Genomic DNA, 24436 nt, shown 5'->3' on the forward strand with positions numbered 1-24436 from the left:
CTCCTCGGGGTGGCGGATAGAACAGTTCTTCATTTGATGGTTGCCTGCCAACGACCCACTTGTCTAAGTTTCCCCCTTATGGGATTCGTTGGTTGCCAGACAAGAGCCTCTTCACAGCCCAGCGCTTGTCAGCAAAAAAGCAACAGCCCCAGGGTCTGAAGGCTGACATTGGAGCGGGTCTCTGGCGCTGGATGGCTTTCTGTTAAAAAACTCAGGAACAGGCCAAGACGAAGCGACCGCGCAAGGCTGAGCACTTCTCCGACTTCCCCGTGCCCCTCCCTGCGCCTCCCATGGGCAACGTTTTATTCAAATCCATCGTTTCTGCACCGACCATATAAGACGCTCCGCTCCCCCAACTTCCCCCCGACAGGTTCGCCCCCAAATTACGTGAGAAGGGAAATCATCACAGCACCACCATGAAGAGCACCACCCTTCTCTCTCTGGCCTGGGCCGCCCAGTCCGCCTATTCCCTCTCTATCCATGAGCGCGATGAACCATCTACGCTTCAGTTCAATTTTGAACGTCGTCAGATCGCCGACCGGTCCCGCCGGAAGCGATCGACGGCTTCGGCCGACCTTGTTAACCTGGTATGTTGACATCCCGAGTCCGAATCAGGGGAATTGTGACGGTCGCTAATGCACGTCTCTAGGCGACAAATCTTGGCTACACGATGAACCTCACCCTCGGCACTCCCGGCCAGGAAGTCAGTGTGACGTTGGACACCGGCAGCAGCGATCTCTGGGTCAATGGCGCCAACGCGTCCGCCTGCCCCTGTACCGATTACGGCTCCTACAACTCGAGCGAATCTTCCACCTACACCTTCGTGAACGATGACTTTTATATCGAGTATGTCGACGGCAGCGAAGCCACGGGCGACTATGTCAACGATACCCTGAAGTTTTCCAATGTCACTCTGACGAACTTTCAATTTGCCGTCGCATATGACGGCGACTCCGAGGGTAGGTTCCCACTGTACCCTCACCAGTTTGTTTCCACAATTTGCTAACTGCTTTTCATGTAGAGGGCGTCCTCGGTATTGGATACGCCTCCAATGAAGCCAGCGATTCGAGCTACGGTGGTGGTGGTGAATACACCAACTTCCCCGAAGCCCTCGTCGATCAAGGCGTGATCAACTGGCCGGCCTACAGTCTTTGGCTGGATGATCTCGACGAAGGCAAAGGCACCATCCTGTTCGGCGGAGTCAACACCGCCAAGTACTACGGCAGCCTGCAGACCCTGCCTATCGTCTCTATCGAGGACATGTACATCGAGTTCGCTGTCAACCTGACGGCCGTGCACCTCGAGAAGAACGGCAACCCCGTCTCGGTCAACAACAGCGCCACACAGTTCCCCATCCCCGCCGTGCTGGATAGCGGCACTGCCCTGACCTACCTCCCGACCTCCGCCGCAGCCAGCATCTACGACGCCGTCGGTGCCACCTACATGAGCGAGTATGGTTACGGAGTAATCGAGTGCTCCGTCAAGGACGATGACTTCACCTTCCTCTTCGACTTTGGATCCTTCAACATGAGCGTTGACATCAGCGAGATGATCCTCGAGACCACTTCCGACATGACCGACATGAACATCTGTACGTTCGGACTGTCAGTGATCGAGAATGAGGCCCTTCTCGGCGACACTTTCCTGCGCAGCGCATACGTTGTCTATGATCTCGGCAACAACGAGATTTCCCTGGCCAAGGCCAACTTCGACCCCGGCGAGGACCATGTCCTGGAGATCGGCACGGGATCCGATGCCGTGCCCAAGGCGACGGGAGCGACGGAACCGGCCGCCACGTCGACGGGCTCGACGGGCTCGAGCGACAAGTCGGACAAGGAGAGTTCGGCTACAGTGCCGCGCAGCCAGATTGCCTCGCTGGTGGCGGGAGTCGTGGTTGGCGTTTTCTTGGTTCTGTAAATATAGAGATTTCACGTTGCATCTTGATGATATATCATAGACCTTCTTAATTTTGCCCCTTACTTCATGTTAGTTTTTCTGTTTTTAGCTTGATATCCCGTCGTTTGATGCTCAGTTGAATGAAACTCGGAATGCAAGATCTGATCGAATAGTTTGTTTCACTGCCGCGTGGCTGGTCCGATCGGCACGAAGCCAGTTAAAAGAGCCAATCATACTTTGTGATGATCTGTCAACCCCCTTGCTACTATAATAATCATATCACGCCGGTTTGACCTATCTCATTGGGCTGTACCCACACCGTTGATGGCCACCCGCGACCGGGGAGTTGGTAGCCTGACAAGATCAGAACGGCTTTCTTGAAATTTCGTCGTACTTTATTATATGGGATGTGGCTGTAACGAGTCAGTTTCAGTCTCTGGTTACAGGATTGAGTATCTTTATGATCAGTGCATGCTATTCGGATGATGACGTAGTGTAAACGTTAGTAGGGCGTTTAAGGTTTTGTGCCTGTCAACCTCACCAATCTTGTCCGACTATCATTTCGAACCTGAAGATCCCCCTCCTCTGGCAGTGTTTCCTTCGTCAATTAGAAAGTTCGGCATTAACGGGCTTGTTGTAGACGGCCGGGAGCAACCTAATTGTTCATCACCAGGATTGCATTAAGGAGATCCTACTCGAATGAAAGGAAGCAAACTCACGCAGAACCTGGATGGGGCGAAATGAAGCAACGCCGAGCCGAGATAAGAATCTGATATATCTTCATCCCAACCTTATCCCGACCAGTCTTCTCTTCGACAGTCACCATGTCTTTCCTCCCCCGCCTCCACCTCTTCGAGATCGCCGACCAGCCATGGTGCCCCCACAAGGCGATCGAATATGCCCAGCTCTGCCTTACCCACTGCTGGAATTTGCGCCTACCGCCAGTCGCCAAGGTTTCTTCAGCCGTTGTTGCCTGCGAAGTTCTTGCAGATAACTTCCCCGACCTCTCGTCCTTCACGTTTGTTGATCTGGGCTCGGGCGCCGGTGGCCCATCCGCCACCTTTGAGAAACTTCTCAACGCCCGCCTGCGGGCTCAGCACCTCCCTCCAGCCCAGTTCCTGCTGACCGACCTCAATCCTCACCCTCGCGAATGGGCTGCTCTCACCAAACAGCAAGAAAATATCTCATACATCTCTGAACCAGTCGATGCGTCAAAATGTGGTCGATTGGTCCCACAAAACCGGAAGGAATGCCGAATGTTCAACATAGCTTTCCATCATTTCGACGACCCGCTTGCTGTACCCATGTTGCGGAGTGCGATTGAGTCGGCTGATGCATTCATGTATGTCATTAACCCCATACCCATGTCTTCAAATTGAGTATCAACCTTACTAACAAAGATAATCAGTATTTTCGAACTCACCGCACGCGATCTCAGCTCGATGCTAATATTACCAGGCCTGATACTGATCGCATGCCAATACACTCTGCTCCGATTCTGGCGGTCGCCCTTACATTTGATTTTCACATTTGTGTTGCCTCTGGCACCTCTGCTGATGGTTTTTGATGGCTTTGTGTCTATCATGCGCTGTCGGACTTCGGATGAACTCCACGATCTGGTCAGACGGACGGATGCACCTGGTTTGGAGAACTGGGAGTTTCGGTCGGGGAAGTCGCCGGTTATGTATCCGACTACGAATGTGCATTGGTTTATGGGGGTGAAGAAGACGGCGAAGTAATTCTGCTGAGAGGCAGTCTGTCTTGAGTCAAGATTAGTTCGGTGCTATGTAGTGGGCTGATACTATTCTAGACATCAACAAATTAGTACATTGACAGAAGTCGTATGCTAGGTAAAAATTAATAAGATGACGAGACGAAATGATGATTATAGGAATCCTTGCAAATATACTGCGGATTTCCTTTTCTAAAGTGCACAGTGTACTTATTCCGTCATTGTCAACATCTGGTACGCTGTATAGGACCCAAGCCGCGTCGGCTCAGGAATTAGCTGCCATGGCCCATTGTTATGCTTTAATGCAAATGTCAACCATAGAACGGACGTCGACCAGGTCCGAACATGGCGCCACTTTGTGATCGAATAGATGATGTAGCTCAGAAGGTATACATGTCTAGTGCAAGTTAGGCCACCCGACAGCCGATGCCGAGGCCCTAAAACCTACTAGCAGATAGTGGGAAGATAATCACCACTCGGTAAGCCCACGTGCTTTTCCTGCTTGCCGATGAGAACTTAGAACGTTCAAGCGTCAGGAGATCTATCTTACAAAGGTCGAGTGGCTGACGCAGCGAAATGCAAGGACCCGGGAGAAGGATTGCATTCAGCCTGGGGCACGACTCGCGTCTCCACACCCCATGTAAGCGAAATGATGGCTGCAGCCGAGACATGACAGATGCCCTATCTTGTGGTGCCGTGGCTGTTTTGAATCAAGGAGATGCCCACGTGCATCGATACTCTGCAGCTGCTGGTACACCCCAACGGTATCTGAGCATGCCGTATACACAATAATGCACAACACAGTGATGGACATGTATATGGCTTTGCATTTCTTTGCTTCCCCTAGAGCACGGAATGCCTACAAATTGGCATCGCACCCACCTCTTGCTGGTGTTATTACTGACTGAACGGTTTTTTGCCAATAAAGTGGGAGTATCAACATGCACCAGACTTTCACTACCCTATCTATACTGGCAGTAGCCTCTATAGCTGATGCTGCTGCCATTGAAGCCCCCTCACAGAGCTCAACTCCACTGACTCCTAGTCCCTCAGCTACCGCAACCGGAGTTGATTGGTTTCAGACCACGCCCGAGAGCTATCAGGGTATGTACATAGTCGTTCTGCAGACTTGGGTTAGGCTGACTTCAGAAGGCACCACTGCAACTGGGGTTGCTCCCTTCTTAGCCGAGACAAATCCTGCTCCATTTGGACAAAAGACTCTGTCTCCCAATGACCCGCTGGAAACAAGCGAGCCGATAAAGGGGGCTGCTGGCCGCAATATATTCCATTACATGGGCAACCTAAGGTACATATCTTAATGATGGATTCCCCATTGTTCTCGACATTAAATCCATTACTAACTCATACAGCCCTTACCATGTACCCGATGGCTTCGGTGTGGATGAATATCCTCTCCCGAAAGGGTCCAACATCACTCAGATGCATATGATTCACCGCCATGGTTCTCGGTATCCTTCATCCTCGGAAGGTCTGGCCTCATTGGCCCAGAGAATCATCAATTCTACCGCTAGTGGTAACAACTTCACCGGCCCACTTTATTTCCTGAACGATTGGGACTACGGACTGGGTCTAGAGATCCTCGTCCCCAAAGGCCGTCAGGAGCTCTATGACAGCGGCGTCCTAAACTTCTACAACTACGGACACCTTTTCAATTCCAGCTCGGCCCATAAGCTCGTAGCGCGCACCACCACCCAGGACCGCATGCTCAAATCCGCAGAGAACTTCCTCGCAGGCTTCTTTGGCCTCGAATGGACAGAAAAGGCTAACCTACTACCAATAATAGAAGGTGTTGGCTACAACAACTCCCTAATTGGGACCTACTCCTGCACCCGCGCATTAGAGTACATGGCCTACAATTCCGCCACACCCCTATCAACATGGAAAAACATCTATCTCAAAGAGCGCACCGAAGCACTCCACACTCTGACTGGATCTTATAACTGGACCACGACCGACAGCTACAACGCGCAGAGTATGTGCGCCTACGAGACCATCAGTTACGGCTACAGCCAGTTCTGCGAGCTTTTCACCTTTGAAGAATTCGAAAACTTCAGCTACTCTTTCGATATTGAATTCTCCAACATGGTCGGATTCGCCTGTCCCGCGGGCCGCGCGCAGGGAATTGCCTGGGTAGAGGAATTTCTCGCCCATGTGGAGGGTCACTTACTCCAGACTACAGGCACCAATGCCAACATGACCCTGGACACTAATCCTGTGACCTTCCCGACGGATCAGAATCTCTACCTTGACTTCTCGCATGATGCGGGTATAGTCGCTGTTCTCACTGCGTTTGGATTCAGGCAGTTCTCCCAATACCTGCCTCCTACTGGACCTCTATACCAGCAGTTCAAGGCTAGTAATATCGTTCCTTTCGGTGGACGGACGAATATTGAGATCATTAAGACGCCTCATAAGGTGGCTGCTACGCGTCCTGTGGGTGATCAGACAAATGCCTATGTGGATGGCACCGGGGAAACGTTCTACGTTCACTTTTTGCAGAATCAGCGCACGCTCCCTCTGCATTCTAGCTTTGCGGAATGTGAGTATCGCGATGATGGTTGGTGCGAGCTGTCTACGTTCATGAATGTTCAGAAGAGGAGTTTGGAAAGGTCTCAGTTTGAGTATGCTTGTTTTGGTAATTGGACTGTGACTGAGTATGGGACTGTGACTGATGGTGTTCCGGTTTGACGCTGCATTTCGATGATATATCATATAGTGTGATGCACAGAGGCTAGTGTGGTATGGGCATATAGTATCTGTTGGAATATGAGAGATACGAGATCTAAAATAGCAGTTTTTGTGTAATGTAGTAGCATTGCATCCCCGTGTACCAATCAGTTCTCAGGAACTGGATGATCCGCTGCTTCGACGCCCGCATGCCAGCGATATTTTGCAGCTGGATGATCAGCCGGCGGGCCGCTCTGCCCTTCCTTGCCGTAGATGTTTTCGCGGTACGTTCCCTTCTTGACAGGGTAGTCATCCCAGAAGAGGCCCCTCTTACGGAGTTCAGGGATCAGCAACTCGATAATATCCTTGAAGGAGCCGGGTTTGATAGCATACGCCTGGATCTGTTAGCCAACTACACTCTTTAGCCCTCTCCAGGAACATACCAGATTGAACCCATCCACATCTGCCTCATTCACCCACCGTTCCATCTGATCCGCCACCTGCTGCGGCGTTCCCACCGGCGTCGCACCCAGCCCACCAACCGTGATATGTTGACCCACAGTAGCCTTCGTCCACTTCTCAACCTCCGGGGTAGCCTTGGAATAACCCTCAACGGCAGACCTATCACATCACACAATCAGCACTTCTCCCACCCATCACCAAACACAAGAAGCTCCTACCGAATAGCATTACTCTCCACATGCCTCAACTCCTCATCCTCGCCATACCGATCGAGATCAATCCCAGTCCAGCCCCCAAACAACGCCAGCGCACCATCAATCGACCCAAGACTCCTAAAATACCTAAATTTCTCCCACGCCTCCTCCTCCGTCCTCCCGAGCACCGGACACAACAGCGCCAGGAACTTAATCCCCGCGGGATCCCGGCCAAACTGCGTCTTCGCCGTCTCCCGGATCTCCGCGATATTCTTCGCCACCACGGACGGACTATGTCCCGCCACAAAGATCGCCTCGGCATGCTGTGCCGCGAACGCCTTCCCGGCTTTGGATGTCCCCGCTTGGAGAATCACGGGTGTGCGTTGTGGACTGGGCTGGCAGATGTGGGGGCCGGGGACGGTGAAGTATTTGCCGGTATGGTTAATTTCGCGGACTCGGGTTGGGTCCGTGTAGATTCCGCGGGTGCGGTCCAGCACGACGGCGTCGGAGCGCCAGGAGGATTCCCATAATTTGTAGGTCACTTTGATGTATTCTTCGGCTTGAGCGTAGCGGTCGTCGTGCTGTGGGTTGTTATTATCAAGGGTGAGTTTTTGGTGGGTGAGTGAGTGGGGTGGGAGGGTTAGGGTACCTGGGGTTGTTGGGTGTGGCCTAGGTTACGGGCTGCGGAGTCGAGATAGCCCGTTACGATCTGGGTTGGTTAGTTTGGTGATTATTATAAGTTGGGTGGGTGGTGCTTACGTTCCATCCTATCCTGTTTTTGGTGTTAGTTTTGGTAGTGACGACGAGGGCCGTGAAGAGTGACTTACCGTCCCTTAGTGAGATGATCAATAGTAGAGAGCCGACGCGCAAGATGATACGGCTGCTCATATGTCGTTGTGACTGTCACCCCGAAGCCGATATTTTGTGTCGCGGCCGCCATGGCAGGTACGACAGCCAATGGCTCGTTAACGGGCCATTGCGCGCCAGATACAATGGCTGGTTCGAGGTTGCGGGGGCCTTTGTACACGTCGTAGCCGCCTGGGGAGGTTACTATTCATGCATATTCTAGAGATATTTGGGGATAAGAGCTACCTAGGACATCTGCGATGAAGATTCCGTGGAACTTGGCGGATTCTAGAAGCTTTGCGAGCTCAATCCAGTGGTCGATGTCGTTGAATCGGTGCGATTCGTCCTCTGGGTGTCGCCACAGTCCTGGGGACTGGTGGCCACTACCTGGGGTATGTTAGCGATTGAAGAAGAATAGATTTGGGGCTGCATACACATTTCAACGAATGCATTGAGGATTAATTGTTTGCGGGGTCGAGATGTAGCGTTGTCGGTAGCCATTGTGGAGGGTAGATAGGAGGTTAGGTTGGCGGGAGAGAGGTGCTGGCTTAGGCTTTTCGAACCGGCAAATGCTGAGTCTTCGATATGAACTATAAGAAAATAAGGCCAGTTAATTATCAAGATATCGTTCAGAGATCAACCGCGAATAAGTATGGACCATAAGTGTGCAATTCAGACCTCGCCGGAGGGGATGTTCAGTAGCATCACAGTGGGCCGGGATGACGTGATGGGGAGATGAGGGGTCGCCCATTAATGGGGAATCACATATCTAATACAGCCCCAAATAAGAGCAGGGATCATTCTGAATCTCTTTATCTGGAATCTAAACACAACGATTTCTGGCTGAGAATTACATGACCTCGGTAGTTGGTCGAAAACTTGGCACAAGCCACCTCGGGCTCCCGGAGCATCCACCCCTGCCCTATCTTTGGTCCTCTTCCGCCAACTATCGTCCCTGTCACGCAATAACTTAACTTTATTGACCTTACGCTATACGGACAATCATGCACGTATATCGGCCGAATAACTTCAAATCCAGATATATTATCTCCAGGATCTTGGAACACGGTCCAAGCACCTCATATGCATAGGCTATCGTATCATCAGGGAACACGATGTTCGCTGTAGCATACAATGATCGGCGGATAGCGTGATAATAGCGATAACGTGTGCTGTGTTGTAGATCTTAAAAGTACATTTGCCGGGGTGCCTCCACATAGTCAGCCTTGTCTTTCTGCCGCTGTTGAGTGCTGCATTGTCTAACCACTGGAGTATCTTGACAAGATGTCAGAAATTCAAGCTCGTGCAGCAGGGGCATCTGTGCAGCCGCCACTGTCCCAGGCTGTTGGATATGTTATTGTCGTGGTGCTAGGGCTCATCATCGCCGGTGGTATGTTCACCGAAGATAGGCAAGTGATGCAGCTGACAAAACAGTGATGATGGTCATCACCAGAATACTCAAAGAAACAACAGGCGAAGACAACAAGAAAACCGAGATGTATGTCCGATTACAGTTTTGGTCTTATACCTGCTAATCCTTCAGGTTCATGACTGCCAATCGCACCGTTAGGACCGGCTTGACAGCATCCGCAGTAATATCGGTACGAGTTCACCCTTGATAGCGATCCATCATCTGCTGAGTAGACAGTCTTGGTTATGGACAACAGCAATGCTAGGAGCATCCTTTGTGGGGTATGACTATGGCGTGGCTGGCCCCTTCTGGTTTGCTGCAGGCTGCAGTCCGATGATTGTATTTTTCGCCTTGATCGGGATATCCTGCAAGAGGAAGATCCCGGATGCGCATACATCCCTCGAAGTGGTCCGAATCCGATATGGTAGGCTGCATGGAAGCTATACCGATCGACCTGATGCTGATGTGCTCAGGTCGCATTGCACACGTGGTCTTCATGACACTGTGTTTGATCAACAACATCTTCGCGTGTGCTAACATGCTTTTGGGCGCTGCCGCCGTTATATCAGCTATGTGAGTGTTTCGCTGAAGTTTCGAATTTAACTAACCGCATAGAACTGGAATGCACATCATCGCTGCGACGTTCCTGTTGCCCGTTGGTGTTACCGTGTACACCTTCGTAGGTGGCATCAAAGCAACGTAAGTGTTTAGCTAAAGAAAGCGTACACTATGCTTACCAGAGAAGATTCCTTACGGACTACTTTCACACCGCAATAATCCTCGTCATCGCATGTTATCTCTCGATCAAAGCGTTTACATTTGAAGAGGTCGGCTCGATCGGCAGGTTATATGAGCTCGTGCAAGCCGCCGCGCAGCGCCATCCTGTGTCTGGAAATCAAGATGGGACATACCTGACTATGACTTCGAAGGGTGTACGTACTATAGTCCATGTCGTTGTCTTTGCTAACAAAACCAGGCTATCCTGTTCGGAATTCTTCATATTTGCTCCAACTTCGGCCTAGTGATTGTAAGTATAAACACACCAGTCTCAGGAATGACTAACACTTCTGTCAGATGGATACTAGCTATTTCATCAAAGCATTCTCCGCCGCCCCCTCCTCTGTAGTACCGGGATACACCATCGGTGGGATTGCTTACTTTGCCATTCCCTGGGCTCTAGGAACCATCATGAGCTCTCTTGCCCTAGGCCTCGAGAACACGTCTTCCTTTCCGACGTATCCCCGCGTAGGTACTGTCCACCTTTGATCGTCGACGATGCTAATTAATGCAGCGCATGACCTCCACGGAAGTCAGTAATGGCCTTGTCCTTCCATACGCAGCCATGACTATTGCTGGGAAAGGCGGGGCGGCGGCAGTCCTTCTTATCACCTTTATGGCAGTAACTTCGACCCTCTCTGCGCAAGTCATCGCCGTCAGCTCTATCCTAAGCTTTGATGTATACCGAGAATATATCAACAAGGATGCATCAGACAGAGACATTATCCGTGCCAGTCACTTTGGTGTCATTTTCTTCGCTGCCTTTTCTGCCGGATTCAGCACTATGCTCCATTACGTCGGTATTGATCTTGGCTGGACACTATATATGCTTGGTAAGTCTCCAGTTCAATTGACGTTGGTCCAAGTACTTATGAAAATAGGTGTGGTAACCTGTCCTGGAATTTTTCCTATGGCATTCACGATCCTTTGGCGCCGACAGAACAGGGCAGCCGCAATTCTGTCCCCAATTCTGGGAATGGCGACCGGCATCGGGGTGTGGCTTGGCACAGCGCAGCACTTTTATGGTGCAGTATCTGTCAGTTCAACAGGACAGATTCTACCTTGCGTCTACGGAACTGTAGCATCTGCTTTCTCGCCAATAGTTTACTCTGTCGTGATCACCCTAGTCAAACCACAAAGGTATGACTGGGCGGAGTTCCGCAAAGAGAAGCTGGGACTCGAGCGACTGGATAGTGATAGTGATATCACGGTGAATGGTCAAGGTAGTGAAGTACAGCACACTCAGTCCTCGTTTAATCCCCAGGAGTTGAAGAGATGGGGTCGTATTGCTGCATATTGGTCGATTGCAACTTTCTTGGGCCATTGGGTGTTGTGGCCACTGCCGATGTACGGCTCGAAATATGTTTTTGGGAAGAGGGTGAGTATTTGTCACCACTACTCACCCATGATGATCGGTGAAGTGCTAACAAAATGTCAGTTCTTCACTGCTTGGGTCGTTGTAGGAATTATCTGGTTGTGGATCACAATGCTCGTGGCGATATTCTATCCCCTTATTGATGGGGGAGTGCAGCAGATGATGCAAATATCTCGAGGGCTGCGTGAAAGGAAGAATGCAGTCACGTCCTCATCAGTGCCATCAGTGACCAATGATTCTCCCGAGGTGTTCAGAGTGAATGAGAAGTCTTGATTATAGTGTAATTTTGTGGAACATTCCGAGTCACAGGGGGATGTCTATGGATCCTGCCTATCCATGATCGGCAGCAAATATGAATGTTAAGTGGTGACGCTATTTTAGCGCGTGTAAATGTCTATAAGAGACCGCTGTCGTTTGTCATTCAGTTTGAAGACTTCATCACTACTATAATCGAGTCGGTTGCTTGTCTATATATATATCGACGTGGAAATAGTGGGTTTTAGGCTGGTGAATGAAGTGAATGAACCGTCAAGTTCGCACCATTCAGCCTCCATGCTACTAAACATACTTTACCTGGATAAGGTCTTCTTTGCGGGCCTTTGCAACCCATATGACAGACTTGGGGACCACCAGATTTATGCGGAGGCAATATACGACATTGTAAAGCATTGCCCGTACATCACGGGGTTGCGTATGATTCTGGGTTATCCGCAAAGGCCGGAGGAACTGGAGTATTTGCGTGCCAGACGCTTAGGTATGAAGAAGTATTTTGTCTATTGAGCCCCCATCTTTTCGTTTTCAGCATTATACAGAATCATCGGATTGTTCACTTACTAATTTCTTGTTCTTTGGCAAATCAGCTGTGCCTCGTGGATCTACCATTTTACCCCGCAGTCTGAAGGTCTTCCCCCTCAGAAACGAGACCGAAACACTGGGAAGAACTGTCATGCCTCTTGTGAAGGTGTTGACTTTGGAGGCACAGAGTGTCGCTACAACTATTAGGAATTCTAGTGCAAGTCTCCGTGATTTGAAGTTGGAAAATACCGCGCTGATGTTAGATTTCCTTTGCCCCCTCAACAAAGAAGGGCAGCCTACTCTTCCCGTCGTGTACTGGCCACACTTGGAGACTATATCATTACACAACGTCACTTGCTGGACTGATGAAGGTACGACTTGAGCGGGACAGATACATGATTATATATTTGTGGAGAAGCTGAGATTATACGGATCAGGGAACTGGCTCACTTTTCCAACCGAAGAAGCTCAAGCTCGGATCGCTACTGTACAGCAATGGGAACAAGGCCATGATCATCCAGACGATAGTCATCCATCACAGCCTGTCATTGAAATCGAGCATTTTCATCGATTGTTCATCTCTATGGGCCTAGCAGTCCAACATATGCCCCGCCTATCATCCATCTACTTCCACCCTGGTGCGGAGACCGAGTTGACTTTTGAATTCCGAGTCGTCCCCGGCAGGTACGCAATTGCCACCTGGTCCTCCAGACCAACTTATCGACCGGACCACAAAGTCGCCGATGCATGGGGTTTCAGCGAGGAGGGCCAGAGACATGCAAAGCTCGGGGTGGTGGTATATTCCGTACGGTTTATGGCCCACATGGTGTGATGGTAACCATACTAGTCGACACTGAGTATGCATTTAATGGTAGAGGACCCTATTGATGTCTACTGCCAAATTGTATTGGACTTGAATTATGTGGCTACTACAACTGACTATAACAGAGGAGGGATAATTGGCTAGATGCCCACTGCCAGGAATAATGTAAGACGGCCATAGAACGTAGTTCTTATTCAGGTCTTTCTCCACCGTCTTCCGTCTGCTGAATATGGTGTAAAACTTCTGCAGTCTTCTAAGACTTATGTGCGGTGGCGCTGTGGACACAATTTTGAATTTCTATAGTGACCTATAAATATAAAGAGGTACTGCCCTGCTTCCTAGTCGTTGAAGGTCTGCAGAGCTACCCAGCGACACACCAGACGCTCGAGCGGCCCGTACTAGAATTATTTCGAATACAAGCAGATCCAACCAAATACTGTACCGTACCATGCAGTTGGAGCAATGTACCTATCACACCTTGATTTTGACCCTAATGTGTGAGCATGTCGCTCCACAGCCCTCAAGATATGCTGCCTAGATTTACAAAGCAATTTATGACTGTCGAGAGGGTATCATCGTCACATAACCATAATCAATGGTATTCCGATGGTATACATTTCGATGCCATCAACTCACACTAGCTCACACCAGCCCACACCGATTAGGATTGGATACATAGCTTCCGCATTGGCTGGCAGGGAGTATGTTACAAGATATCACATTGTACGCAAGACTAAGATGCGGAAGTGAATTATATTCCGATCTGTGAGGCACCTCTCTAAATAGTTGCTCTAGTCCTCCCCACAACTCACCTAATTACAACATGTTGTTGAACTCATCACAAGTTTGTCCTTCCTTAATCCGTCGAGAATGACCTGTTTCTCACTCTGCCGAGAAAGGATGGGTTTCCGTCTCACAACGCGTCCCCTCTGGCGGCAACTCCCCCGTGCGAAAGTACGTCTTGATATGATGTTCCGTACACACCGAACGGGAAGCATAAGAGCAATGCTGCAGCGAATGTCAATAAATCAAAGAGGATACATGAGGGAAATCGGGATAAACATACACCTTCAGCGTGCTGCTCCAGCACCACGGATCGTTTGAATAAGGCGGACATAGCATGGGCGCTAATGAAGCGGTTAGCATATCTCAAATGACAAAAATTTACTTCAGACATACTCAGCAAGTGGAGTTACTGGATCCAGAGTATTGCTGACAAAAATAATAGGCGTAGACATATTTTGAACACCGATAGGCCCTTGCCGAGAAATTAGCATGCACCTAAGCTAACAGCAATATGGACAGTGCAGTGAGCGTACCTTCGAAAGACCCCGGACCCTGACCCTTCCAACTAGCACATTGCATATAGAAATCTGCAAATGTATCTCCAATCCAGTAGCTGCTCTCCATCACTGGCTGGAGGTATAGTTCTGAATATTCCTCTTGCATGATATTGAATAATTTCTGACTCAGATCCAGACACGCAATACCCTCTGTGACTTCAATTCGAGAGCCATAGCGGCAGGCTTCACGGCATGGAGCAGAAGATTGGCATGCAGAATCGAGGCAGTGAGCGGGCTGTGTTTCCTCCCGTAGAGTAGCTTTCCATGCTGCCATGCTGCTTGCGTTTCGCTGTTCAAGGTCTGATAGGATCGTAGCAAGAATAGGAAAAAGATCATTCGGGGCATATAAGGCAGTTTTGAGCAAATTTTTGACATCGGAGTATGTGATAATTTCAGGACTGGGCTGACTAGTCCAGAGCGGAGTGACTTTCAAGTCTGCTAAAATGTCAGTAAGGCGCTTCTGAAGATAGCTTATCGCTTCTGTTTCGTCTTCATCGGTAGACAATGTATTAGCAGACGCATCAGCAAATGCACATCGGGGATATCCGGCCCGATGGCAATAGCGGAAGAAACTGTCTACTATGAGATCTGCATCGCGGAAGGAAGTAGAGAGATGTCCTGAATACCAGCCTAGTGCGTCTACCACTCCGTCCAATACCATCCGATGAACTTGGTCTGGGAAGAGGCTGGCGTAGGTAATACCTAGAAGAGTTCCATACGAGTAGCCCCAGTATTGTAGCCTTGCATTTTGGTTAGAATCGGGCTGCAGTAACTGGGCAAGATGGCGCAGATCATGTGCTGTGCTCCAGGTATTCATGTAGGGACCAATACCAGCACTACCCTTCGCGGTAGTTGTACATGCGGTACCGATAGCCTGCATGCGAGACCAAAGATAGTCTTCTGCATGCTCGGAGCTATCAACTAGACCTTCGGTCTGTACAGCCTCCTTCCAGAGATAGCTGGAAAGAAGATCTGGGAAGCATGACAGAGGGGGCAGGGTGTTTCCGACGCCTCGAGGATCAAACGAAACGATATCGAAATACCGCTCTTCCTTGTTAGAGCTCTCAACGATGTTCTGGATTTCTTTCCCGCGGTTGAGGATCTCTTGCACTCCTGAATCACCGGGGCCACCTTTTGAAAATGAGTAATCATGATAAGGTTTTCAAGCTATCTAATGTTGTAGGAGTAGTGTGTACCTGGGTTGATTATGATGGAGCCACCGTAGCGTTTGTCACTATGGTCGACCTCCGTGGAAAGCTTGATGATGGCCAAAATGGCGGTATCATTGTTAGTGGTATCAGACCAATCTAAGGGAACCTCGAGACGCGCGCAGGAATAGTTCTGGTAGCAGGGTACGAAGTTGAGAGTGGACGCTGGAGTAGTCTGGTAAGTTCTGTTAGAATACGGAGGAGACCAAGATAAAGATATGGAGGGAGTATGCATACGCTATTCCAGGTGAAGTTCCCAACTTGCGCCATGGCCGACGGAATTGTAGGAGATGGCGTTGTCAAAGGAACTAGAAAATACAAATGAAGGAATTCGAGGCCCGAGAGGCGAGGGCGTAGAGGGCCTGATAGATACCCGAAATTGTGGCTGATGTGATAACTTTGTGAATGAAATCCTTTAGATAGCAGTGTAACGCAGTTATTTATATTTTCTATTATTTGGAAAGCCTACTAAACGTCACGACGGGAAATTCAATTAAGCTGGAACTGAATGCTTACTGCTACTCGAAATCAGAAACGCAGTAGTACAAACTCTGGGCGGAGGAACTAACCGCTGCGGCCTTGATCGACGGATGCGCCCGGTACGCTGTTGATCTTACCCCAGGAGATATCCTTCATCATCCCAAAGTGTCTACAAAGTGGCATTACGCGCACACTTGCCTCAGTATGATACAAAAAGGAAGAAAGGAAGCACAATATGCCAATATATGAATCCATTGCCGGAAGTATTCTATAGTTATGAAACTGGTAGAGGCAGCCCAGCGGACGACACGAGCCACTAACATCGAACCAACGCCGATTGTCTCCAGCTGTCCTGTGAATACTCTATGCATAAAGAACAATAGCTCCATAAATTCGCCATCTGAGGCGATCATGCATGAAGGAAGATATATGCCAGGATCTTGGACTATATCTCTGTGATACAATGGCTGCTCGGCTTTGTCTTTCTTTTTGTTTGTCCTTGAACTATTGCAATACTAGTCCATTTCACGTCGGCGATTGATCCTGGTAAGCACACCACATATTGACCCTAGCGCATAAAAAGCCGGAGTTAATCAGGGCATATCATGCCAACGGCAAAAATGCTTGAAGAATTGACCTAAGGCCTACCATTTGCAGCAAGCCGCTGAGATAGTAGTCCACAACCAAATGAAAAGCCATTTAAGACAGACTGTTCGATTTAAACCCAACCTGCTGCCTAAAACAGCCCAGCCTCCTGCTTGACCGCCTCTAACCAAACTAAGTCGTCGGCGTACGTCTGATTCCACGGATCATCACCCTCATACGCGAACAGCCTCGCCCGATCCTGAATCATTTGATCCGACGGTCTGCATCCGTTGGCCATTTGCTTGCGAATAAACTCCAACAGGTCGCGATGGACATCAAAATACCTATCCAAAGCAGTCGGTACATCCCACCGAAAAGGGATCTCATCCTCCTCTTCATCCTCCTCCGTCGGCATAGGAAACACAACTGACGTCCTCCACGGATCAGGCGTCTGCGCCTCCCTCCCAATTAGATACGGCGGTATCGCATTCTCAACGAGCTGCTGCACTTCCGGCTCAAATCCCCAGTCGCCCATCCACTGCTTCATGTCCGCCCCATGCTTGAAATGCTCTGCAACATGGTCGACTCTCTCCTGCCAGGATTGGAATGTTGCACTGCAGAACCCGCAGCGGGAGAGAATGTGGTGGCTTCGACTTTCTCGCCAGGTGTTCATTGTTCCGTGGAAGGTATCGACGCGGTGGGTTAGTTTCAGGTGCTGGCGGAGGTTGTCCTTCCGAGTGAAGATGCGCTGCTCAGGTGGTTTCTCCAGACAGATGCTGTAGTTGTGTACTGTTTCGAGATGATCATCATCTACATTGGTTTCCTGGCAGAAGACGCACGTGGGTGTGCCATTGTTGTCGATTAGTCCGCCTTCAGGGGAACAACGCCATTGGTCGACTGGAAGATGAAGGGCTTTTTCATGGCGCTGCCAGTCATATTTCGTTGCGAATGTGTCCGCGCAGAATGTACACTGGTAGGGCCGACGAGTCCACTGGAGGCGATTTGCATGGCGGATGTGTTTCCGACGATGACGACGAGGTTGTGGGCGATGAAGTGGAGTTGGTGGGCGCTGGGGAGGCCTGTGCGATGATAGGGCGACTGATATCTCGGAGCTAGATGACTGGCTGCGAGCACAACTGCTGATGGAAGCATCTCCCTGGATGAAGGAGCCACTGGAGTCGTTGCTTGACCAGGCGTACTGGGGAACGGTGTATGGCGAGCTGTCTGATAAGGCAGATATATCGCTATCGGCGAGAGCTCGCAAAATGTCGTCCGTGGCTGCGGCCTCACTTTCTGGTGGCGAGCTCCTCCAACGTTCCATGGGGGATAGAAATGACGGGCTCTGACGGGCAGACATATACCCTCTGGAGCGCTTACGCCGTCGAGCGTTAATGAACCAGTTGGAGACTTGCGCCCGAGTCAGGCCGGTGCGTTGCGCTAACTCATCCTTCTCCTGTGTCGTGGGATACGGGTTCTCCGGGTGGTTGTTTAGCCATGATCTGAGAGCTCTCACGGCCTCCCCGGATAGACGCTGATGAGGGCGGGCAGGACGGGCAGGCCCGCTATCTGGAGATACTGATGTCGCATCTGCCTGGGATTCAAGCGGAGAGAAGCTGTCAGGAAGCTCCGACGGTAGCGAGAAGATGGGATCTACGCTAGCGGGGTATAAAACAAGGTCTTCATCGTACAACGGTGGCAGGGATAATATATCATCACATAATTTAGGGAGCGCCTGGTGAGCGTGCTCCATCTGGATAATGTGCGGACATGATCACCAGAATACGGACCTAGATCGAGGTGAAGTTGAGGTTGCAAGCGGACAAAATCCTCTGCGCCCTGCCATTGACATCCGCTCCACTTGCCGGCTGTCGGCCGCCTTCCATGGATCCTCTTATTCGTCACTTGTCCCGACTGTAGCCGAGATCGGAGGGCGATAGTTAGGTAACTTAAATCATAAAGTTTGTACAGAGTCTTGATGCAATTAGTTTTGACTCACTCAACTGCACTGTAGGTTTCATCTTGGCAGTTAGGGTTATCACCCTACTAGCGTTTATCTTAACCTCTTCAATCCGTAGACATTCATAGCAATCGCGTCACCTACATCATCAATTCATTATGACTTCCACGTCAACCACCACTGCCGTTGAATGGCAGCAGGGTCCCCCGATCGAGCTTGAGTCGAGGGCTCCCAAAAATGCCGTCGCGCCAATCTCAGACCCCACTGACGAGGTCATGGAGGCCTCACGTCTGGCCGACGCCGAAGTTCCTGAAGGAGGAGCAGGATGGATAGTTATCGCAGGTTGTGCAGTAATCACCTGGTGGTTTATCGGGACGTCCTACTGCTGGGGTGTGCTACAGGCAGCGCTGGTCAAGGAAGGAGTGTCATCTGCATCTACTCTGTCTTTCGTGGGCTCATTAGCACCAGCGTGCATCTCGTTTCTGGGAATTCTCAATGCTCGCGTGATCCGCAAACTAGGTACCAGGACGTCGGCCCTCCTGGGTATTTTCCTACTCGGGCTGGGAGAAATCCTTAGCGGATTCGCCGTCCACGAGGTTGGCGGACTCTTTGTTACATCCGGTGTGGTGATGGGACTCGGAACAAGGTACGCGCCACTACTCCTACTGATAGCGCTTTGCTTTTGCTAATGAAGTAGTATCTCTTTCATGGTGGTTTCAATCACACCCGCACAATACTTCAAAGCAAAGCGCGGCATTGCCAACGGTATCGTATATGCAGCTGGTGGCCTGGGTGGTGCCGCCATCAGTTTTATCCTGGATGCCCTGCTATCCCGCGTCGGCACTGCTTGGACGTTCCGTATTCTCGGATTCATTACGATGGGAACCGGCCTCCCTGCAGCTTTCCTAGTGAAGCAGCGAATCCCGATCCCCCCGTCTGCTTTCGTTGAGTGGTAAGGACATCCATATCCTCACAAATACATCACGCTGGTCTGACTCCCAACCCACCAGGCGTCTATTCCGTGATATCCGCTTCCTGCTCCTCTTCGCAGCCGGAGCCATCGCCACATTCCCGTTGCTCGTTCCGCCCTTCTTCCTGCCCCTGTACACCGACTCCCTAGGATTGGGCTCTGCCGCAGGTGCTGGTGTCGTAGCAGCGTTCAACTTCTCCTCCGCTTTAGGAAGACTGACCTGTGGATTTGCCAGCGATACCATCGGCGGACTCAACACGCTGTTTGTCTCGCTGTTACTCAGCGCCCTGAGTATGCTGATCATCTGGCCTGTCTCAACGTCCATTGGACCGTTGGTCGTGTTCGTGATCATCAACGGGATGGCGAATGGGGGGTTCTTCTCTACTATTCCTACTGTTGTGGGGAACGTGTTTGGGTCTGCCAGGGTGTCTGTTGCCATGGGTATGATTGTTACTAGTTGGGCCGGAGGGTATCTTTTGGTGAGTGCAGTGCTGTCAATATGTCTTGGCATCGGGATGCTAATTGGAATATTCAGGGCTCCCCAATTGCGGGCTACATTCTGGATGCCTCAGGTGGCGAGGACGCCGGGATCCAAGCGTACAGACCGGCCATTCTGTATGCGGGTTTCATGGCTTTAGGAGCGTCGATTCTGGCTGCTTTTATACGTTTGAAGACGGATACGCGGCTTCTTAAAAAGGTGTAGCTTACATTCGTAACAGAATCAACATAGTATGCTCTGTGAACTCAATCGTATTAATCGTATTAATGATCTCTTGGGGAAGGGAAATATGGTTATATAAAGTAGTAGTACTGTAGGCGGGAGGGGCGACATACCCCGGCGAGACGGGAGTTGAAGATAACTGCGGGTGCAGGTCCCAACAGTATCGAGGACGCAATACCTTAATGAACCAAGTTTTACTATTGGTACTCTCGACCGGTACACCCGACTGCAAAGCTGAGTGCAAGGTATCGTCCGCCCGTATCATCTACCAACGAACCCACCCCCACTACCACAGGTTCCTTAACCCCAGAGTACCACCAAGCAAACAAAGCAGCAAAATAATCAGGACAAAATGTGACAATAAGCCCCCCAACCAATAAGCCACAATAACAAAGTGCACAAGTTACAACCCCAGGAATGCGACGTTGCCGGATCCGGCCAAAACACCCACCCTCATCCACACCCAAACTACTGCCCATTGGCTCAAATCCAACCCCAGATCCAGTGTGACCTGACACTGCATCACAAATCTCGAGTTTAATGGTAGATATAACCCTATTGGTGCGTTCCTGGATGGTTTGTTAGGTGGGGACCGTTTCTATGGAAGCATGAGATGCCACATTCCGATGCGGGAATGGGAATGTAGCGTAGATGGAAATCACCGAACAACACAACTCAATCTTCCTTCCTTTCTCTTTTCACTTTGCTGCCGCTCAGGGGGCAGAGCAGATCAGTTTCACCACCATCATCACCATGTTACTGCGAATATGGCACATCCTGTATACCTTCATCGTAGTCGTGCAGGCCATTGACTACGATGTTGACGATCCAGGTATCACTCCCTTCATAACCCTCTACTTCACGATCACCAATCGACTAATTTGAATAGACTCCATCAAAGCAGCCTGCCACTCCATCGCCCGCCAAATGCTAACCCACTACACGGGCAACCAACCCGGCGACAACCCAGGCAACCTCCCGGACCCCTATTACTGGTGGGAAGCCGGCGCCATGTTCACAGCCCTCGTGGAATACTGGTACCTCACCTCCGACGACACATGGAACAACATAACAACGCAAGGAATAACCTGGCAAGCCGGGCCCAGCGGTTCCTTTATGCCCGCCAACCAAACCCGCACGGAAGGCAACGACGACCAATCCTTCTGGGCGTTCGCCGCCATGTCCGCCGCCGAGAGAAACTTCCCCGACCCTCCGCCTTCCTCAGGAAGTCCAGGGTGGTTAGCGATGGCGCAAGCCGTATTCAACACGCAAGCCGCACGCTGGGACACGAGCACCTGTAACGGCGGGCTACGGTGGCAGATATTCACGTTTAATAATGGGTGGACTTATAAGAATACGATTTCTAATGGCTGTTTCTTCAATCTTGCGGCTAGGTTGGCGAAATATACCGGGAATAGCACGTATGCGGACTGGGCGGATACAGTGTGGGATTGGACGGGTGAGGTAGGGTTCATGACGGATACGTATCGGTTTTGGGATGGCGCGGATGTGAGCAGTGGGTGTGGGGATTGGAATTATATTGAGTGGACGTATAATACGGGGGTTTATTTGTTAGGGGCTGCTGTCATGTATAACTTAGTAGGTTACCCTTCGGTTCTGTGGTATTTGGGTAGAGTGTGTTGTGCTAACGATGTGGCAGACTGAATCGCCTGTCTGGAAGGCTAGGACAGAAGGGATCCTCAACGCCAGCTTCGTCTTCTTTCAGGACGATGTTATGTACGAGCGGGCATGTGAACCCGTCAACACATGCCAGGTCGATCAGCGCTCCTTCAAGGGGTATCTGGCGCGGTGGATGGCTGCGACAACGCAGATGGCGCCGTTCACTTACGATCTGGTGATGCCGAAGTTGCGGGCGTCGGCCAAGGCCGCGGCGGAGACCTGCACGGGAGGGGAGCTGCAGGCGACGTGCGGGCTGAAGTGGACGGATCGGAAGTGGGATGGGATGGATGATGTGGGGATACAGATGGCGGCCCTGGAGGTGATGCAGTCGACGTTGATCAGTCGGGTTGATCCTCCTGTGACGCAGGATACAGGGGGCACGAGTAAAGGCAATCCGGCAGGAGGAGAGCCGGGACCCGCGCCGGCGCCGGTGCCAGAGGGTTTGAGGTTGGAGATCACGAAGGCAGATAGGGCGGGGGCGGGGATGATGACGGTGATGCTTTCGATGATTGTTATTGGGTCCACCGGGTGGATGGTTTATGAGTGAAGTTGGTCGAATCTTTTGGGTTTCATTATGTACATGTTCATATTGTCATTCTTTATGGTAACTATGCTGGACACAGAATTACTTTCCTACAGGAATATACTCGTTGATACCTTGGACTGTCCACAGAGCAGGGTGCTTGTCTCTCGCGCTCTCCATACCAACCAACATGTTGTCCAGTGCTTTCGTATGTCCCTTCTCGTAGCCTCTGATGCGGAGGTACTCCAGCTGCAACGGCAAATGATCCACCAAGACGATATCACCCAACTCAGCCATCCGAGTAGCGAGATACCACAGACAACTAACTCCCAAACTCAAGCTCCTCAGCGACACAAACTCCTTCAGCACACTTTCATCCTCAGCATCCTCCCGCACCTCACTTCCACCAGCAGCGACAAAATGAGACAGATGATCATCAAACTCCAAATCCAACACCTCCAACGTGGCCCTGTGGCGCAAGACAGCCTTGATCAGACTGTACCGGTCAAAGAACTCCGCAAAGCCCGCATAGCATCCACCGTGCACAACGGAGTACTTCAGCTCCTTCAAGCACTTCATTGCATGGATAACCTTGCACAACAAATCCGACTTGAAATCGCACCCCCTCAGATCCAAACGCGAGATATTCGTCGAAGAGGGCAGAAGCAAACCTTCCAGCGCAGCACTAGTCGCAGTTCCAAATCCCTGAATGGCCTGCATCCGTAACAATTCGATGCTGGGAAGGGTACGCACTAGCTCAATGCAGAGACAGAGGTCCTGGGGCGCGCAGGCGCGGGATCGCGCAATATGAAAACTGGAGGCTTCTGTAGTTAGAATCTGGAAATACTTGAGATTGGCTAAGTAAGAGATTTTCTTTTCTCCATTTTTGATGAAATGACCCAAACTGGCGCGTTGAAGGAACTTGGCCAGTGGGTACTTTTCAATCTTGGCGGCGGAATGGTGGTTGTCGGAAGGGTCATCAAATCGGGGGGATGTGTATTCCCAGAAGGGAGGAGATATGGCGAGAGAAGTTAGGTTTGGGGACGATGTGATGAGGAGGACTGCCAGGGCCTGAGCAATGAAGGGGGATTTGCCGTGATAGGCGTCCTCTTGGGTGCTGACTGGGGTTAGATATGTTCGTAATGATAGTAATAGGGAACATACTTGTAGTAAGTGAGATACTGCCAGTCCTTGGCATAGTCTATTTCCTGCATGGCCATGTTGAGTAGTCTCTCCTGTTCAGGGCCGATGAAGCCAGCCCGGGTGGCGGCAACACGGAGACGCTGCATGTCGCCTGGGTCGACAGGGCGGTCGTACTCCCGTGGTTTGTAGTTCAGCGGAGAGCGAACAGGAATATCCATTTCGATGTGGCGAACATAACTGGCGAGGTTACGGTCACGCAGAATGTCGAGGGGGATGCTATATGCATGTTTCAGGTCTGGTGTGCAGGTGATGCGGATACAGCGGTATTTGGTTTTGTTTACGAGGTCGTTGCCGTGAATGAGAGTGAACAGTGAGGGACTGAGGAGAGAAAGGGAGTAGACATCTCCGCTGTGGTCGAGAAAGGAGATGACATGCAAGAGCACGTCAGCGGGGAGGATGGAGAGGACTGGCATGATTGTGGGGATTGGATAGGAACAGGTGAGGTTGGAATACACTTGCATTACTCGCCGCGGCTGGAGGGGTGGACTTTCGGCAGTGGCACATTCGGGTGGTCCCACTCGCACATGAGGGGGACGTGCGAGTGAACTGCAATGGTCTAGGCCCGCCTCTTACCATCTCGCCGGTTCTATTTGTTTTGAATTGAAGTTAATATTCTGGATTTTCATAACAATTAGATCTAGACCTGTTCTTGTGGGGAAAGCTCAATTGGGGTAATATAAAGATGGATGTCTGAAAGTATCGTGGTTCGCTAAATGTCGACGTACTCGATGTAGATTGATTCATTCATCATATAATCTAATTACTTC

The 24436-nt window shown here is 50.6% G+C and overlaps 11 protein-coding genes across 11 annotated transcripts; 7 read left to right on the top strand and 4 right to left on the bottom strand.

Moving 5' to 3' along the window:
• The first annotated feature begins 20 nt into the window (after positions 1-20).
• On the top strand, positions 21-2122 carry BO85DRAFT_429264 (pepsin-like aspartic protease). Its single transcript, XM_025658243.1, has 3 exons — positions 21-587; positions 650-959; positions 1022-2122. The coding sequence occupies exons 1-3, from the start codon at positions 417-419 to the stop codon at positions 1915-1917; spliced, it is 1377 nt and encodes a 458-aa protein (XP_025511453.1). The 5' UTR covers positions 21-416; the 3' UTR covers positions 1918-2122.
• A 598-nt stretch (positions 2123-2720) lies between these two features.
• BO85DRAFT_429267 (uncharacterized protein) lies at positions 2721-3635 on the top strand (the record flags this gene model as incomplete). The annotated part of the gene is made up of 2 exons (XM_025658244.1): positions 2721-3238; positions 3305-3635. 2 exons carry the CDS (start codon positions 2721-2723, stop codon positions 3633-3635), a joined length of 849 nt encoding a protein of 282 aa, XP_025511454.1.
• Positions 3636-4569: 934 nt separating this feature from the next.
• On the top strand, positions 4570-6734 carry BO85DRAFT_504298 (histidine phosphatase family protein; the record flags this gene model as incomplete). The annotated part of the gene is made up of 3 exons (XM_025664294.1): positions 4570-4732; positions 4781-4934; positions 4999-6734. 3 exons carry the CDS (start codon positions 4570-4572, stop codon positions 6335-6337), a joined length of 1656 nt encoding a protein of 551 aa, XP_025511455.1. The 3' UTR covers positions 6338-6734.
• On the bottom strand, positions 6393-8466 carry BO85DRAFT_471850 (LLM class flavin-dependent oxidoreductase). Its single transcript, XM_025662512.1, has 8 exons — positions 8253-8466; positions 8065-8205; positions 7800-8022; positions 7732-7744; positions 7622-7681; positions 6997-7553; positions 6760-6937; positions 6393-6711 (listed from the first exon to the last, which is right to left on the bottom strand). The coding sequence occupies exons 1-8, from the start codon at positions 8317-8319 to the stop codon at positions 6484-6486; spliced, it is 1467 nt and encodes a 488-aa protein (XP_025511456.1). The 5' UTR covers positions 8320-8466; the 3' UTR covers positions 6393-6483.
• Positions 8467-9102: 636 nt separating this feature from the next.
• BO85DRAFT_504306 (sodium:solute symporter family protein) lies at positions 9103-11654 on the top strand (the record flags this gene model as incomplete). The annotated part of the gene is made up of 12 exons (XM_025664295.1): positions 9103-9208; positions 9241-9316; positions 9362-9419; positions 9467-9653; positions 9703-9802; positions 9845-9928; positions 9975-10161; positions 10206-10256; positions 10304-10474; positions 10521-10839; positions 10888-11384; positions 11445-11654. 12 exons carry the CDS (start codon positions 9103-9105, stop codon positions 11652-11654), a joined length of 2046 nt encoding a protein of 681 aa, XP_025511457.1.
• Positions 11655-11921: 267 nt separating this feature from the next.
• Positions 11922-13008, top strand: BO85DRAFT_381422 (uncharacterized protein; the record flags this gene model as incomplete). The annotated part of the gene is made up of 3 exons (XM_025656417.1): positions 11922-12135; positions 12242-12547; positions 12614-13008. Coding segments are annotated over 3 exons (915 nt in total), but the record flags the coding sequence as incomplete, so codon positions are not given.
• A 904-nt stretch (positions 13009-13912) lies between these two features.
• Positions 13913-15893, bottom strand: BO85DRAFT_504322 (uncharacterized protein; the record flags this gene model as incomplete). The annotated part of the gene is made up of 6 exons (XM_025664296.1): positions 15788-15893; positions 15539-15725; positions 14319-15473; positions 14179-14257; positions 14068-14126; positions 13913-13959 (listed from the first exon to the last, which is right to left on the bottom strand). The coding sequence occupies exons 1-6, from the start codon at positions 15818-15820 to the stop codon at positions 13913-13915; spliced, it is 1560 nt and encodes a 519-aa protein (XP_025511459.1). The 5' UTR covers positions 15821-15893.
• An 873-nt stretch (positions 15894-16766) lies between these two features.
• On the bottom strand, positions 16767-18446 carry BO85DRAFT_429274 (homeobox protein meis; the record flags this gene model as incomplete). The annotated part of the gene is made up of 1 exon (XM_025658245.1): positions 16767-18446. The coding sequence occupies exon 1, from the start codon at positions 18363-18365 to the stop codon at positions 16767-16769; it is 1599 nt and encodes a 532-aa protein (XP_025511460.1). The 5' UTR covers positions 18366-18446.
• A 284-nt stretch (positions 18447-18730) lies between these two features.
• On the top strand, positions 18731-20245 carry BO85DRAFT_462938 (monocarboxylate permease Mch4; the record flags this gene model as incomplete). Its single annotated transcript, XM_025661880.1, has 4 exons — positions 18731-19218; positions 19270-19524; positions 19583-20021; positions 20078-20245. 4 exons carry the CDS (start codon positions 18731-18733, stop codon positions 20243-20245), a joined length of 1350 nt encoding a protein of 449 aa, XP_025511461.1.
• Positions 20246-21016: 771 nt separating this feature from the next.
• BO85DRAFT_462939 (glycoside hydrolase family 76 protein) lies at positions 21017-22490 on the top strand (the record flags this gene model as incomplete). The annotated part of the gene is made up of 3 exons (XM_025661881.1): positions 21017-21095; positions 21153-21862; positions 21924-22490. The coding sequence occupies 3 exons, from the start codon at positions 21017-21019 to the stop codon at positions 22488-22490; spliced, it is 1356 nt and encodes a 451-aa protein (XP_025511462.1).
• A 12-nt stretch (positions 22491-22502) lies between these two features.
• On the bottom strand, positions 22503-24090 carry BO85DRAFT_405659 (uncharacterized protein). The gene is made up of 2 exons (XM_025657304.1): positions 23631-24090; positions 22503-23583 (listed from the first exon to the last, which is right to left on the bottom strand). Exons 1-2 carry the CDS (start codon positions 24080-24082, stop codon positions 22569-22571), a joined length of 1467 nt encoding a protein of 488 aa, XP_025511463.1. The 5' UTR covers positions 24083-24090; the 3' UTR covers positions 22503-22568.
• Positions 24091-24436: the final 346 nt, after the last annotated feature.

Source organism: Aspergillus piperis (genome assembly GCF_003184755.1).
Source record: "Aspergillus piperis CBS 112811 unplaced genomic scaffold BO85scaffold_23, whole genome shotgun sequence".
Lineage (NCBI taxonomy): Eukaryota > Fungi > Ascomycota > Eurotiomycetes > Eurotiales > Aspergillaceae > Aspergillus > Aspergillus piperis.